We start from the raw sequence: 16277 nt of genomic DNA, 5'->3' as shown, positions 1-16277 counted from the left end.
ATGTTAAACGTGATTAATCTCCCGGATTCCTGGAAATCTGATATGCATGAGTTACAGCGAAACCTCTTCTATTTCGCCATGAAACGCTTTTGCATAATGAGAAAGAAAATGTCCTCTGTGCCCTAATCAACTCTGACAGGTCCTGAACTCCCAAATACTTTTATTTATGGCATTATTTATTTCACCCCTAATAAGCGGGGAGGCGGGCCGGCGACTCGCTCCGTGCGGGGAGAGGGAGAGCGGGAGGGAGGGCTGGCCGGCGGCCGGCGGGGCTGCGCGCCCGCCCGAGGGGACACAAAGTTTTCGCGGCGGCCGCCGCTGGCCGGGGCGGGGCGGTCTCGTAGCCCGCGGCCCCCTCGGGCCCGGCGGGGCCGGGCGGAGGCGGGGGCGCCCCGGGCCGCTCGCCCCCCGCCCCGCAGCTCACCTGGCCCGCGGGGGGGAGCCGGGGGCGGTGGCGGCCCCGCCAGCGCCCGCCTCCCCGCCCCGCTGCCATTAGCAGAGATTACCCCAAACACTCGCCGGTCGCCGCCCGTCTCCCTCCAGGCATTGGCGCGGCCGCCTGTCAATCAGGCCGGCGCCCCGCCGCGCCGGGGCTCCGCCGTGCCACAGAGACGAGCCGCGGCGGCGGCAGACACAGCCCCGGAGCGGGGCTGCGCCGCGGGTAGGCGGCGGAGCATGGAGGAGGAGATGCAGCCGGCGGAGGAGGGGCCCAGCACCCCCAAAATCTACAAGCAGCGGGGTCCCTACAGCGTCCTAAAGACCTTCCCCGGGAAGCGGGCGGCGCTGGCCAAGCGCTACGAGAGACCCACCATGGTGGAGGTGCCCCGCGGGCGCGGAGCGGGGCAGCCCTTCCCGCACGCCGCCGAGCCGCTGCCCTACGCGCCGCACGGCCCCTTCCCCAACGGGCCCGCCCACCCCGCCGCTGCCCCCGGCGCTGCCCAGGGCCACCCCCGCCCGCCGCCGCCGGCCCCGAGCTCCTCGGGCCGCTACGGCCCCTGCCCGGCGGCGGCGGGGGGCGGCGGCGCGGAGATGAGCGCAGGTACCGCAACTCCTCTCTCTCCTCCGCGCAACTTCGCGGGGCACTTTGCGGCGGGCGGGAGCGGGATGGGGGCTGCGGGCTCCCCCGCCCACAGGCGCTCCCCTCTCCGGGCGGCCGGCGAGGGGCGCGGGGTCCCGGGGCCGCCGGCGGGCGGGCGGCGCTGAAGTTCCCGCGGCGGGCGCGGCCCCGGCGGTGGGCAGGGGTCGCGGCGGCGGGGGCCGCGCCGGCAGCGTGCAGCACTTGGCGGGGCAGGCGGCCGCCGGCCGGTGCGCACCTGCGGGAGAGAACCGCTGCTGCTGCTGCCGGCGGGGCGGGGGCGGGCGGGGGGAGCCCCGCTCCGCTCAGCCCCGCTCCGCTCCGCCGGGGAGGGCGGCAGGCTGGGGCCGGCTACCGGAGGAGCTGCTGGTAATGGAGAGGCTGCTGATAGAGAGGTGGTGATTTCAACAGAAAGAAAATAGATCGGCTGCTTGCCTGCACCGTTTTCGTAAGATGCAGTGACAAACAGGAGATCGAATTATTTTTTTATTTTTTTTTCTTTAAAGGTGTAAGATACCGAGATGCTGAACGCATATCTTTCCTCTAGTGATGGCCTGGAGTTAAAAACCACGTAGATCTTGATATGCAACCTAAATTTGGCACCAGGAAATGGGAAATTGCATCTTTAAGCAGAGTACAATCAAAAATGAATTACAATAAATCCTATATAATTGCATAGGTCATTCTCTTTAATGAGATTTTATTAACCTGACTGTCAAGCTTTTGAGTCAGGCAGATATTTTATCTTCTTCAACTGATAAAAGTGTCAGCTATAAACCACCATATAAATATTCATAAATCTACACATCTGTGGCAGCCTATCAGCATCATTCTTTTGGACATTAAAAGCATTCTAATTACTTTCTGTCTAGCAGAGCTGAAATGCTGCCTCTTATAGTATGTGCTTGGCAGGCATGATTGCTTTTGTTTGCCATCACAAATAGCAGCATCCTATTTTATATACTGATGGTCCAGAATATATTCAGGGTTTGACTGAACAGGATGAATATTATGAAGCACCATCTGGTTTTGATAACATCGGGTATATTAACTCATCTGTTAATTTTTGACACATCATTGATTTATTTATTTAGAAAAATTGGATCCTGTTTTGGTATGTTGCTGTTTGCCTTTGTAACAAATATAATGACATTTCCTTACTAAACAGGGAGATATGCTAGTTAATAGGATATATGGCTATGTTTTAATGTCTGTTTTTGCTTAGAAGTAGCCTTGTACTAGATGAATTTAGCATGTCTTGTTACAAATAATTCAAGTACTTTACCAAAAAAGTTTAACACTTGAATAGATTAGCCAGAGAATTCACATTTTTGGGGCATAGTTCTGTGATCAGTGGCAGAAGGTCATCTTTCTTCATGAAATTGCTTCTTACATGAAATGCCCAAATGGTGGTATTTAAGTATTCTTTGTGGCCCACAATCAAAACAGTGATGATAAATGTGACACCTACATTTCTTTACAGAAGCAGATGACGCCATGGAAAACATTCAGCTGTCTGGTAGATGATATATGAGGCCACATTCACAGCAAAGCCCTCTGGGCTTTGATGAGCAGAAGTTTGGACTTTCCTTTTCCTGAGTCCATTGTGCTAACCAGGCACTAGAGCAGGCTTCAGAGCTTGTCTTTGATTTAGCTCTATGCCAAAGAGATAGTGAAGGAACTGCCACTCGTGCACCAAAGTTCTTTGAAGTCCCTGTCCCTTCAGCTGCACATTTAGGCTTTATTTTAGGTTCCTATATGGGTCCCAACTTACCCTTTGCTCAGGTTTAAGTGCCAAGAGAAACAGAACAGGGGAAAACGAACCAGACACTTGCTACAGTGTGTACAAGTGGTATTTTGCACAAGTTGTTACCAGAGGCTGGGAGTTGTTACCAGCAGTGGCCCATGAGGTTGGTGAGGGGACTGGAGCACCTCTCTGTGAAGAGAGGCTGAGAAAGTGGGGGCTGTTCAGATAAGATAAGGCTGCATGGGGACCTCATAGCAGCCTTCCAAAAGCTTAGGATATCCTTCCACAAGGAAGCTGTAGAGGGACTCTTCAAGAGGAACTGAAGCGACAGGACAAGGAGTAATGGGTTCAAACTGAAAGATGGGAAATTTAGATTAGATACGCAGAAAAAAAATTTTACTGTGAGGCTGATGAGGCACTGGAATAGGTTGCCCAGAGAAGCTGTGGATGCCTCATCCCTGTCAGTGTTTAAGGCCAGGCTGGATGGATCTTTGGGGAACCTGGTCTAGTGGAAGATATCTCTGCCCACAGCAGGGGTTTAGAACTAGATGAACTTTAGGGTCCCTTCCAACCCAAAACATTCTGTGATTCTGTAAAGCCATAGGCAAGGTTTAGATCTTCTGGGTATCTTAATCCCAGAGGCAGGGATGTTTTGCTGAGCTATGTGCCCATCCTTCCTGCTTGGTGATGGAGTAACACTGTGCACCTTGTTCTTGGGAGCTGTAGCATGAAGCTAGTTGGGACCACAGCACTGTATGTATGTGAAGAAGTCCCATTGTCCAGAGCCTCTAAATTCTCTTAATTAATGTGTGAGCCAATTTAATAGCACAGGCTGCCTCTGGGGAAGCAGAGTTGGGGTTTCACCCTGGAGAATGAGAGCATTTGCATGTTCTCCATGCCCAGTCGCCCTGTGCTTTGGCCAGCACCTGTGGGGGCTCTGGGCTCCCCACAGCAGCAAGGGGAACAGACCCAGGGCACCTCTTAGCCAGAGGTTCCTCTCAAGTGGTGGGTGTTGTAGGGAGGGACAGATCATCCCCTTAGTAGTGTCCAGCTGCATGTGCATTCTTCACAAGGCAGGCACCATCCATGATGTGTACAGTTTTCCCACTTAGTTCATCCTCAGCACCTGACAGGTGCTTACTTGAATAAGGGGTGGAGTGCTGTCGGGCAGTTTTGTAGGAACACTCACTTCCTAAATTCAGTTTCAGAGATACCCCTCTTTTTGCTATACCTTTTCACTTGTGCAGGCAACAGTGAGCAAATAGCTAGTAAAACACCACTCCTGGGATGCCTAACTCTGTGCCAGCAACTTAAACACTTAATGCAGTTGATTCTTAAACTTCAGGTATGACATTTCTGGCCCCTTGGGATTCACAGCTCCAAGTTTGCTTTTGAAAGTGGGCACCTCAAACACAGTCACGACTAAAGATGCTTTCATATTTTTGTAGCTTTTTCCAATGGTTAGAACTCTTTCCAAGAGTAGCCAGATTTTCCCCCAGTTGCTCTCTAAGAGACCACTCTCTCCTCCAGACTCCAGCAGAATTGTAGGAAGAGGGGCTAGGGAAAGGAGGAAAAGCAGGAATTCTCCACCCAGTGCCATGGTGAAGAAAAATCTAGCTCGAGATCCCATCATGCAGGGAAAGATCCTGTATGAGAAATGTGAAGCTGCACTGCAACACAATCCTTCTGTCTCCTCTAGAGGTTACTCTGGCTGCTGTTGCTGCTGTGAGCCACATAGATAAATTCATTCAAAGCGCCAGCAGATACCCATTTTCTTCTGTAAAACATCAATTCTCTAATTATCTATCCAGATTATTTTTCTGGTATGAAAACAGTGTGTATCTCTGTCTTTGGTAGTATGTGCATTGAACAGTACCATAATCCACCAAAGAAAGTCCTTTCCCTTATGAGGGATGATGTAGACCTTACAGTGAAGCTTACAATTTAGGGTGGGCTTTCATGGAAAGCAGAGGAAGAAGAGCAGGGCTGGTAACACCTGTTAGCAGTGCCAAAAAGTGGCATATTTAAAATGACCAGGTAATAAAGCACTGTTATGCCCAGACAGAAATGTAGTTTGCTCCATGAACAGCGACGGGGAAGGTCGGTGTTTTGACCTTACCTTAGAAATTGCGAGCCCTCATCTGGAAGTAGATCTCTCAGATGAGTACTGAAATGGCCAGACACTTGTAGTCTTAATGCACTGGAGTATCTCAATGATCTTCATGCAAAATGCCCTAGAAAACAATGCACAGTCATAGAAGGTGTCAGATGATCTCAATTTTGTGACCTAAGCACAGATATTTACAGCAGTGGTCATATCTAAAAATATAACGACAAAGTCTCTATGCCTGGATAAAGGCCAGTTTGAGGGGTACAAGGCTGCTGCCCCAGGATCTCAATTAGTAGAAATATTATACTAAACAAATCAAGAAATACAAATAATCAGGTGAGAGGGCTGAGTCACTGCAAGGTGAAGAGTGAGATGATTGAAATTGCTAAGGAACCTGAACGTCACAATCTTGCTGAAAATTAAATACCAATGAATACATTCCCTGCAGGGGAGAATGTATGGTATTCAGACCCACTCAATACTTGTAAAGATGACTTTTTAAACCAGCTGCCCAAGAATACAAAGGAAACTATGGAAGAGCCACAACCTGAATCTGGATTCACTGAGACCCAACACAATGCTTGTTAATAAAGCTGTCTGATCTAAGTATTGAAAAGATCCTTAGGTGGGGGAAAAGCTGAAGTTACACCTGCCAAATTTTCCAGACATCTTTTCTGATGCATTAGTGTAGTTATCAGATTCAGTTTCAGACATTCGCTCATACTAAGCCCTGTCTTCAGTCTGGCAGTTGAATAGCTAAGAACCTCCCCTAGTCCAGCATCAATGAGAAAAAGATGTAAAGATGAAATCTGGGAGTTGGTACCTGATCTACCATATGATAGTATCTTCTGGTTGCTTGTAGTCTCAAACAGTCTAGTTAGGAATACTTATGTTTTAAGCAATTTAATCCTTTTCCCTTAGTACTTTGTGGGTCTTATCCAGCAAGTCCAGCTCCAGGCAAATGTCTAGTTAAAGTCGATAGAAGTTCTGTAAGACTAAAGACTCTGGGGTCTGAGATATTAGAATTACATGGTTGGTGAGCAAGGTAATAAGGAAAAGGAATATCACAATAAGACTTTAATAAACTGCTTATACTGTTTTAGTCTAGTGCAGTGATTTCAATAGAATCCTACTTTCATAGAAAATACATACATTATATTAAATCAATTAAGAATCATAGATTGGTGTTTATTCAGTAGTATTCACATAAAAACAACTTTTTGTCATTTCTTAAGTGATTAGACATTGCACAGTGCTTGCATTTCTAATTATAGTCAGTCTGTAAAAGCTGAAATCCCAATTTCTACAATATATGCTAAATGGGCGACATTTGTTTTTATTTTTTCTCCATCATAAGAAATAACTGTAGTTATCATTCTCATTTAGGGTTGTTCAGACTGTGGGTATGTGCACCATTACTGGTGTAGGAGTCTCTTCAAAGCAAAACCTACTTCAGTACACAGACAGATTTCCAGAATATGTGCTGAGAGCATCCCTCACTATTGCTGCCCAGCAGTACCCAGAAAAAAAAGCATTTATGCATCTCTGGGTTAGCGTTTCAAACGAGCCCTGCTTTGTCATGGCTCACTTTTATGTCTTTGAGTATGGGTTGAAGTTAAGAAAAGAAACAGTAATTGCTGTTATTGTGTCTTTGTAGTAGATCTGATACTGAAGATTAAATCAATAATGTAATTTCTGTATAAAATTTCAGTTAAATTTTAAACCATTATCCCAGTGAATGTGCCTAATGCATTAAATTTTGAAACAAAACTAATAATTAATTTAATCTTTGCTGATGTTAATGTGTGTTTTGGTATTCTTCAAAACTAGTAATTTGAATGTCAGGTTACTTTTTGCTGTTTTTAGAATAAACCATAATATTAGAGTAATATCTCCTATAATAGTCTAATCTCTTTTCAGTTGTTTCATTCATATCTTGTCCCCATGCAACAAGGATATGCAAAGAATACGTAACTGTTTTCTGAGCAGGGACAATAATGATTAAAATACAAACAGTATAGATGACTTCAGGTCTGGAATCAGATTATAGGATTAAAATGAATGAAAAAACCACTCTGTAGTAGGATTGCAAAGTTACGGTCAATATCATCCTGTAATAATTTTAAAGGGGAAATGTGGAAAGAAATAAGGCAAAGAAAGCACATCTTAGGGTTGTTAGTGATGCTTGAATTTCCTGATTTCCTTTTGGTTTATCAGGTCTCAGCTGGAAAGCTGCCACATCACCAGGATTCTCTTCTTTTAATTCATATTATATCTGCTGTGGTTTTTTGCAGTTGCATAGATTGTGGGGGTTAAAGACAGCTGGCCTCAGGTTAGTGTGGAAGAGGAGGAGGAGAGGCAGTGGGTAATGCATGCTAGAGCACCTGGCACCTCACGGCACCCGCCTGCAAGGGGGCACGGTGCCCCTGCATTCCTGCCCCTTGGAGTTCATAGTGTGGGCAGAGAGCATCGGATCAATGCTTTGGATCACAGATGTGTTGGAGAAATCTGCCCTCATTAGTCTGAACTCGTCTGCAGGAGTGTGCTATGGCTCATAAACACAGGAGGCTGATGGCAAGGATGCTTGAAGTGGTCTTAGGGCCACCCCAGTCCCTCCCATGGAGTCCCTGGGCAATCCCTGCATGGCCCCAGGCAGCCTCATGACCCAGCACTGGGCTCTGGCTTGCTCTGCCCACCTCAGGTTCCTGTTTTTTCCAGTTAAGTCCTCAGGAGATCACATCCTTGGATTTTGTGCTGGGGAGGTTTCCTTGGCTGCATTCAAGACTGAAAGTATTTGTATGCTGCTTCAGCCCTGCCCTCTTTGCAGAGATCTGGAGGATGATACAAATGCAAATTAGTGTTGTTTCAAATATTCTCCAAGCCAGCTGTACTGACCTCAGTGTAAAGTAGATTTTCCACCAGTGTATCTTCTGGATCTTGAAGAAGTGCTGTGAAAAGTGCCACCAGTTAAAGGCCTGAATTCTAAATATTTCTGTTCTTTATGCATTATGAGGGTGACAAGGCTACTGATGAAGTTACAGTAAATGAAGTTCTGGGGTTCTTAGTCTCATGTATCTGTAGCAGGTTGCCTTTTCAAAAGTAAATGCGTTTGTCACTTGCTAAAAGTCAAGCCTGCCTGAGAAGTGCTCTCCAAATTTGGCAGCGCTTTAACCCATCAGTCTTTTTTTATTATGCAAAATGTTAGTTACATCTGTTTAGATACCTAGAGGAACTTGGCTTTGAATAAAGTAAAAAAAAAATATAGACACGATTTTGCAGGGGAGCTTAACAGGTTGTATCATAAATATCTTGGTCATTTTCTGTCTGGATCCGGGAAGTATATAGCAGCTTGAGCTATACATGTAGACACTGTAGAAATGAGCCATCCTACTCTGTAGGTTTAGCTTGTAGCTGCTATTGCTCCCTGAGACATGACACCTCCTGTCAGGAGAGGCAGAGCTGACTAAGTGCAGCACGGCCTCTCTATCCTACTTCCAGAGCTGAGCTGCTGTCTCCAGAAACTGCTGCACAACCCTGTGTAGAGTTTCCTGATTTTAGACAGAGCACCTTGAAGAACTCCATCTCCACTGTGCCACACTGGCCTGCCTGCAAACCTGTAGGATGCCTTTGCTTGATTTAACAAGAGGGGTTTGTGCTTATCACTCTGAGTAGCTCCTGGACATATCTGGAACCTAGCACAAAAGGAACAGAAGCAAAGTCCATACAAATGAGGGTCAGTTGTGTGGAGTGTCCTGTGCCCAATGTCAAAAAGTGCATCAAAGACAAAAATGAGAAAAAATAAAGCTTGGAAGCCTTGTTGGAGAGGAATTGCACATAGGACAAAGGTATGGTGCAAAGTCCTACAAATATGTACAGATTCATACAGCAGCTTGAAATAGGCTTTCAGAGCAGAACTTACTTGAACTCGTAGCAAATTGAATCTAATTTATGTTTTCTTCCCCATTTTCCTGACTTAATCCCTCTGAAAGAAGATGTCAGTAAGCAGTGTCTATCATCACAATGCATTTCTGATTAACAGCAAGGGCACAAGGGCACTCTCAAAATAGAAACAGAGTCAGGATTGTTTTAAATCACAGTGTTGCAGAAGTATTAAAGCAGAAGCCATCATTTTAATATGTTCAGAAATAAAGTGCATGCTACTGTAAACGGTTGTGTACATTCATCTAGCTGCTACTGCCTGGCATAACCTTTTGCATTAGTTTCCTGTGATTCATCTTTTCTTTTGTTGCAGAGAGTCGAATGATTCTGGATGCCTTTGCTCAACAATGCAGCCGGGTTCTAAGTCTCTTAAATTGTGGTGGAAAACTACTGGACAACAATCACTCTCAGTCCATGATTTCTTGTATAAAGCAGGAAAACCCAAATTATAGTGAAAGACAAGAGCAATGTCAGCTCGGGAAAATGGTCCATAGTCAGACGTCAGACATTTTAGATATAGAGATGCAGTATATGCAAAAGAAACAACAAACCTCAGCCTTTCTGAGAGTTTTTACTGATTCCCTTCAGAACTATTTGCTTCAAGGGAGCTTCCCTTCTCAGAACACCTCATCAATAAATGATTTTAGCCATTTGGCAGATGTGGATCCACTTTCAGCCTCTCCAGTACACACTTTAGGTGGATGGACATCTCCAGCAACATCGGAATCTCATGGTCACCCATCATCTTCTACACTTCCAGAGGAGGAAGAGGAGGAAGAGGAAGAAGGTTACTGCCCTCGGTGTCAAGAGCTGGAGCAGGAGGTAATTTCATTGCAACAAGAAAATGAAGAGCTTCGTAGAAAGCTGGAGAGTATTCCAGGTAAATAGTCTCCTGTCATGTAATGTTGCCATTCAGTGATAAAAATAGTGTGGGTAATAGTTTATTTCAAGTTCTAGTAATTTTTAAAGCTTGCAGGTGTAGTAATCAAACACTGGAATTTGTCTCTAGCCAAAATTCCTACAGCTGTGCCCAGTGGAAAATTGCCTGCAGATACTCATCTCCATGAATATTGAGTCCTACACTAGTAAGGTGTGTTCAGGTGGGGGTGTACTTGTAATCCCAGATTCCAAATATCATGTGGTTTGTCCTAGTAATTTCAAACATATGCTTTCATAACTCTTTATCTGTCTTGTTCTTTAAGTGACATTGCAGCTTATAAACCTAATTCCCTTTTGGGGCTCCTTTTTTTGATTACTTAAGAAAACTATTCAGTTACATCCATAGTTTTACCTGAAATGGTTTGGGCTTTTAACTTGAACAATTTCTCTTAAATTGTTGCTAGCTTAGTAAGAAGCATTAATATGTCTCCTCCCATTCATCTTCAAATAAATCTGGAAAAAAAAAAAAGCCTAACAACAACTTTTCCAGTTCAGCAATACCTAGAAGCCACTGGGAGAGAGAAGGAAATGAAATAGAAACTCCTGTGAAAAGCTTCTCTTGCTCTTTAAGCCTAGGACTTCTCACTGTTCAGGCGAGCCAAGATACTTGAAGCGTGCTATGGGATAAGAACAAAGTATCTTGGACCCCTGTTTTCTAAACTTGCAGCACAGGCAAAATACACCTCAAATTGTAATACAAAAGGCAAATTGGAATTTAGCAAAGAAAGAAGCATACAACATGCTTTTTGACATGTGTAAACTCTAGGGAACTGCACGTTTTTTACCTGAATTTGAAGTGCTTAGGGTAGGTCCATGAAAAGTTGATTAATTGATCCTGAATGGCAGAAGAGCATGTATAGTACAGCATGAGCTGCAAGAGAGAAAATACTTCAAAGATGCTAACTATGCAGAAAGGGAGAAGGCAATAACCAGCTACTGCCCCAACATTGCAAAATCTGAGCAAAATGCGAGCAGTAGTCTTCATAATTCTTCCCCCCAGCCATGAGTGATGTACTATGCATTATTTATATCACATCCTGGTTTTCTTTTGTGCATTGGTCCATGGGTATACTAGCAAATCCTGGAAGCAGTATTGTTCAGTGCAAAGAGGACCCAAAATTTGGAGTAACTCCCTCACCCCTCCCAAAAGTATAGAGGTATCACAACTCATGCACTCTCACTGGTTTCAGCAGGGGTTAGTACATCGACTGGTACTGCATGACAAAGGGAATTGTGTGTACTTCGGCTCCTGTTCAGTCCTACCCTCAGGTGTGTAAGACCAGAAGTGTAGGGTCTGTAATCTGACTGACAGCTTTCATTCAATCACCTGTACTGAACACAGTCATTTTTTTAACTTTGACTAGTGCATAAATTGTATTTGACCCAAGTAGCATCTCAGAAGGCCTTCAGAAGGTCTCTGATGAGCAGTGGCTGTATCTCTTACCTGACACTTGGTTCCAGTGCTTAATTACACTGGTGAAAATGCATGCTTTGTTCCCTGCCTGACTACCTAAAATCAGCTTTTAGCCATTGGTTTTTATGCTTTGCTCCACTGTGCTCTATAGGTCTTGGTACTTTTTCTGATTGAAAGTACTTACGGACTGAAATCTGACTTAATTTCCATTTTAAATAAATGAAGCAAACAGTACTGTTTGAAACTCCTCAAATTACTTGAGTCCTTCTTTGCAATTTTCTTTCTCCCCTTCTGCTAATTTCTTTAAAATCTGGGCACTGGAAATGCATGCAATATGTTCCTATGAGCCTGATCAAAGGTGAAGAGATTCTTCTCTTGAATCCATGGTTTCCCTGGTGGATTGTGCAGCTGAGCTTCTCATTCTGTGCACATTTCTTCCTAGAAGCACACACTTTGTATTTGTGTTCATGTACTGAGTGGGTCCAGATTGTTCTGACTGTCCCACTTGCCCACAGTTTGCTGATTTGTCAATTTCCATAGCATCCAGAATTTTTCTAATTGTTTTAAATTAACTTTGTGAACTGGTTAGAAATGTTGAATAGTGTTGAAGGTGTTGTTAGTCCTTGTTGGACCTTTCTAGAAACATGTCTATTAATGATGATTCCTGCAATGACAGATATTTGAGATGTCAGTAGCAGGTTCCTAATATATATATGGTCTAGTCTGCTGGTGTTGAGTGTTGCTACTTTTGCAGTCAACTAGCTCATGGTAGTAAGTTAAGTGTCCTTCAGGTGTCTAGGTATCTTATATTGCTCGGCCCAACTATTTGAAGCAAATCTATACAGTTATCAAAGAATAACAGGTTAGTCTGGCAGTCAGGTTAGCCTGGCAAGATGTACTTTCCATAAGACCATTTTCACTGGAATTAATTATATTCATATTCTCTAGTTTTTTGTCATTCGAATCCTGTTGTATTTTGCCTGTATTTTGCTAGGATTAATTCTGGGTTAAGCAGCAAGTATTTACCTGGGTCATCATACTTACCCTTCATCTCCCTTTAAAAGTGATAAACGTGCATGATCGTAGTCCTTTTACAGCCCCCAGGAGTCATGAAACTCCTTGTTAACAGTGTTAACAGGGAAGCAGACAAACATAAAAAATGTGCAAGGAGGTGGGACTTCATCTGGCACCATAAAATCATCGTCAGATACATCTGCTGCTTTCTGGTGACATATCCAAATAGATCTGAAGTGACCAATGTGTTTGCAAAAAAAAGAGCCGCAGAAGCTCACTCAGATTTTGCTACATGGTAGGACAGAGATCCTCAGGCAGTTACACAGCCACAACTGAGCAAAGTAAATCAAAAATCAGCTATAGGCAATGTCTAATTATTTTTGTCTCTAGTGTTCATTTTCCTCCTGTGAGTTTCCACTACCTAAAAAGCTGGCAGAAATTTTTCTGTGACTTGAAATGCCCAGCTCTGTATGTAAACAGGAGCTTGTTCTCTGAGCTCTTGTTTTTTTGGGTTTTTGCCCATCAAAATATTGCATGCCTCAGGAGGGAGACAGAAAGCCCTCTGCAGAGGTGTTGTCTGACACCATCTATCACATCAGTAATTTCAGAGCACAGATTTTCTTCCCTGCACGCTCATCCACCTCGTGCGGGCCGTCCGATGGGGATGGAGATGAGCGTGGTGGAGAGGCAACCACAGCGGCAGCTGGATGAGCGTGGAGGCTGCCATACTGTCCCCATCGAGCCACTGTAAGAGCAGGACGTTTTTCCATAGTGGTTTCTCTTCTCATCCTTGGGGGGCTGGTGCAGAGCTGCGGGGTGAGGCTGGCAGGGGACCCTGCAGGGTGGTGGCAGTGCGCACCCTGCCCTCCCTGCAGTCGCTGTGCTTCCCACTAGCAGCTCCACCAGCAGAATATAAATGCACCAACCCCTCCCTTCTGCTGTACCGTATGAATCATTTTATCCTTCTCCTGAAATACTTTGCATTTCTTTTTTTTACTTTCCATATGCAAAAGCCCTTTTAAAATCCATGAGAGTTTGCCATCTAAAAATAGTTGCCTCTATACATCTCTGCCTGTAGCTTTGCAAAGCAAGACTCACAAAGGGACTACCACAGAAAAGAGTGTTTTCTCAGCAGATGTAAAGGCAATGGCACTTTCTTCTTTTTTAACAAATATTGCAGAAGACATATCCTCCTGTAGCTTTTGGACACAGAAAATAAGATTTTTCAGTTTTGAAGACTCTGCCCTGTTGCTGTGGAAGCCCTTCAGTTCTGTAGGATCGTTTTGCCTGTAGCCTAGCATCACTCTTTGGCAGATCACCACTGGAGAGAAACGATTACATGGATAAAATACCCCATAGATTTTGGTTGCTGGATGGGTAGATTTTTTTGTCAAAAAAAATTTGATTTTACTGAAACAATACTTAAATTTGCGTGAAATTTTAATTGTTCCAGCTGCAGAATAAATGAAGAAGAATTCATATATCAGTGCTTGGGGTTTAAAGCAGTGCAACTTCTTTCAACTTGTCCACCATCCCAAATATTTTTTTTTCTTAGGGCAAAATATTAACTAAGCATTTTCAGTTTTCAATTCAACTGGACAAAAGAGAAACATTTTCATTCAGTGTGTTATCTGGTCTTCTTTTGAAAAATAATTAAAGTTTAGGTAATTTCTGGAAGGAGTTTGGCAAATTTATCATTGGCTCTTTAAGGTTTTGAGATCATAAAGAACAAAACAAAGTAATCCATCCACACAAGGAGAAAAGTGTCTCCTAGTTTCTTTCCTCTGTATAGAAATTACTGTGGCTGTGATACTTTCCCAGTAGTGAATTTAAAGAAATATTTGTGGAGCTGCATACAAGACATGGATTTTAATCATGAGGATATTAAACAGTTCTTCAGTATTATCATTATTCTCACACTTTTTTACCTGAAAGGGGGAAAATTTCCAGGTGATTAAAGACAAGGTTCATAATCATGAGTTAGGATTTGCCTCCTGGTGCTCCCAACTTTGCTGCGTGGTTTGGGATAAATCAGTCTGAAAGTAGTGAAAAAGTATAAATTAGTAAGTAAATGAAGCAGTGTGTGATAAATACAATGATTATTCTTACTTTGTTAGCCCAGCAGCAAAAAATACTCCAACAAATAGCAGAGGGATGGGGAAGAAAAACCCCCTCAAATGTTGAGTCCTGGTCACCTATAGAGACTGCATTCATGGTGGCTGGAAGTAGCCAAAGCAAAGTGGGATTTGCAGGTAGAGTTAATATCAACATAATTGAAAAAGTCAGACAAGTTTTCTATGCCCAAAGCTTGACTCTTCTTCCTGACTATTGGATGATCTAATAAAAGATATTACTTTTCCCTACAAATCCTGTCTCCTTTATACTTTCAGAGCCTCATGTTTCCAAAGAGCCTACCACAGCCACAGTAGAGATAAAGCAGCCATCAAGGGTTATGATGAACACTTTTTCATGTCCTTTTTTTTGTCCTTTTTCTTGATGTTCACATTTAACCACTTCTTTCGTTTCCCTTGATGTTCTGGATGTTTTGGTCTGATCCGTGGCCTCGTTCTGCTGTTCAGCTTCAAAGTGTGAAGTTACTGTGAGAAGAGAGAGCCTCGAGCATGGTCACCCAGTGTTTGGCACAAACCCTTTGAATCTGTAGCACGGCTTTGCTTGCTGCTGGGGGTGACAGCTTACTTTGCTAAACCAACCTGAGTACAAAAACTTGTTGAAATATGTAATTGCAGCAGACCATTGCTTTATCTGTTTTCTCTGCGCTTCTAGATACAAACCCACAAGAATTTGGGAGATCAGGTTTCTCAGCCCCCTTGGGAAACCGGAGCTAGTGGGATTTTTGTGAGGAGCTGCAGTTCAGCCTGTCAAGGATGAACTCCCTTGGCCTTTGCAAGTAAACATTTGGTTTTTAGCGACACAAACTGCTTTCCCTTCTCACAGGGGACTTCTTGGTTTCCCTGCTACTTAACAGCAGTAGAAATGTGTAGTAGAGGGGTTTACAGATGATGTCCCTTCCAAACAGAAGGCTTCACTGCTGAATGGAATCACAAGAAAGGCTCCTTCTAATGAGTAGAAGGAAAGAGAGAGCACAGACAAAAATAAAAGCCACAGGAGCATGTGGCAGCATCACTTAAATGAGATGCACAGCTGCCTTGTTTTATCTCTTTTAATCTCTTGTTTATGCAGAGGTGTACATCCCAGGGGCGTATGGGAGGGGAACATTCTTTTTTCTTGAAGAAATCTATTGCAAAAGAAAATTAGAAGTGCAATGGCTTTTCAGATGCAGATTTATAGAAATTAAATTATTTGCCTGGAAAACACAGCTGAGAGGCATTTTTAAAGATTTTTAAAGTAAATGGGATATTTCCTTCAATTTTTCTCCCTTCCCTGTTTTTGGCTGGCATGTAGGTCAGTTTAGAAAATCTTTACCACCCTCTTACATATAATGTCAATTCTTTTGAGTTCTGCTGTATCCTTTCACTACAAATGGGTGCTGGTTTTATTTTACCATCCAGTCACACATCTCCATAGTTGTAGGCTCTTGAGCACTGAGATCAGTTCCTCCACAGATCCTAACCCCCACCTCTCCTTGCCCCTTGCTGTTTTTCCAGCTCATCACACCCCAAACAACTTGCCTTCAAGGACCATCCATGCAGCTTTTGCTGGCTTTCAGCTGACTATTGAAATAAATGAACATATGAGCTAAAATAATCCAAGCTGTGCACACTTGTGCAGATCTCAGGCAGCAAAGGCATCTCCATTAATGTTATAAGAAATTCACACAGCCCTGTGGTTCGTCAGCACGTTCCCTATCATTTGTTACATCTTTTTGACAGCCGAGCATCAATTTAGAAATGCCCTGCAATGAACTCTGAGAGGAGCCTCGCTCAAGGTCAAGTGAAGGAGGACACAGAGCAGTGCTGAGCCAGTCTGAGCTAGCAGCTGCTGGCCTGAGCAGGGTGGGTGGAGGTGTACACCCTTCCCAATTCTCCTCCTCACTGGTGAGTCAGAGGTAAAGGGTCCT

At 44.1% G+C, this 16277-nt stretch overlaps 1 protein-coding gene across 3 annotated transcripts in view; it reads left to right on the top strand.

Moving 5' to 3' along the window:
* Positions 1–589: 589 nt before the first annotated feature.
* BEND4 (BEN domain containing 4) overlaps positions 590–16277 on the top strand; it is a 30794-nt gene continuing 15106 nt past the window's right edge. For all 3 annotated transcript variants that reach the window (XM_063401848.1, XM_063401850.1, XM_063401851.1), the window contains exons 1-2: positions 590–1039; positions 9185–9751. In XM_063401848.1, the coding sequence (XP_063257918.1) occupies positions 676–1039; positions 9185–9751 (931 nt within the window). In that variant the 5' untranslated portion in view covers positions 590–675. The remainder of the gene's footprint in view (positions 1040–9184; positions 9752–16277) is intronic.

This window comes from Prinia subflava, chromosome 7 (genome assembly GCF_021018805.1).
Source record: "Prinia subflava isolate CZ2003 ecotype Zambia chromosome 7, Cam_Psub_1.2, whole genome shotgun sequence".
NCBI lineage: Eukaryota > Metazoa > Chordata > Aves > Passeriformes > Cisticolidae > Prinia > Prinia subflava.
This window is presented reverse-complemented; position numbering and strand designations above follow the sequence as displayed.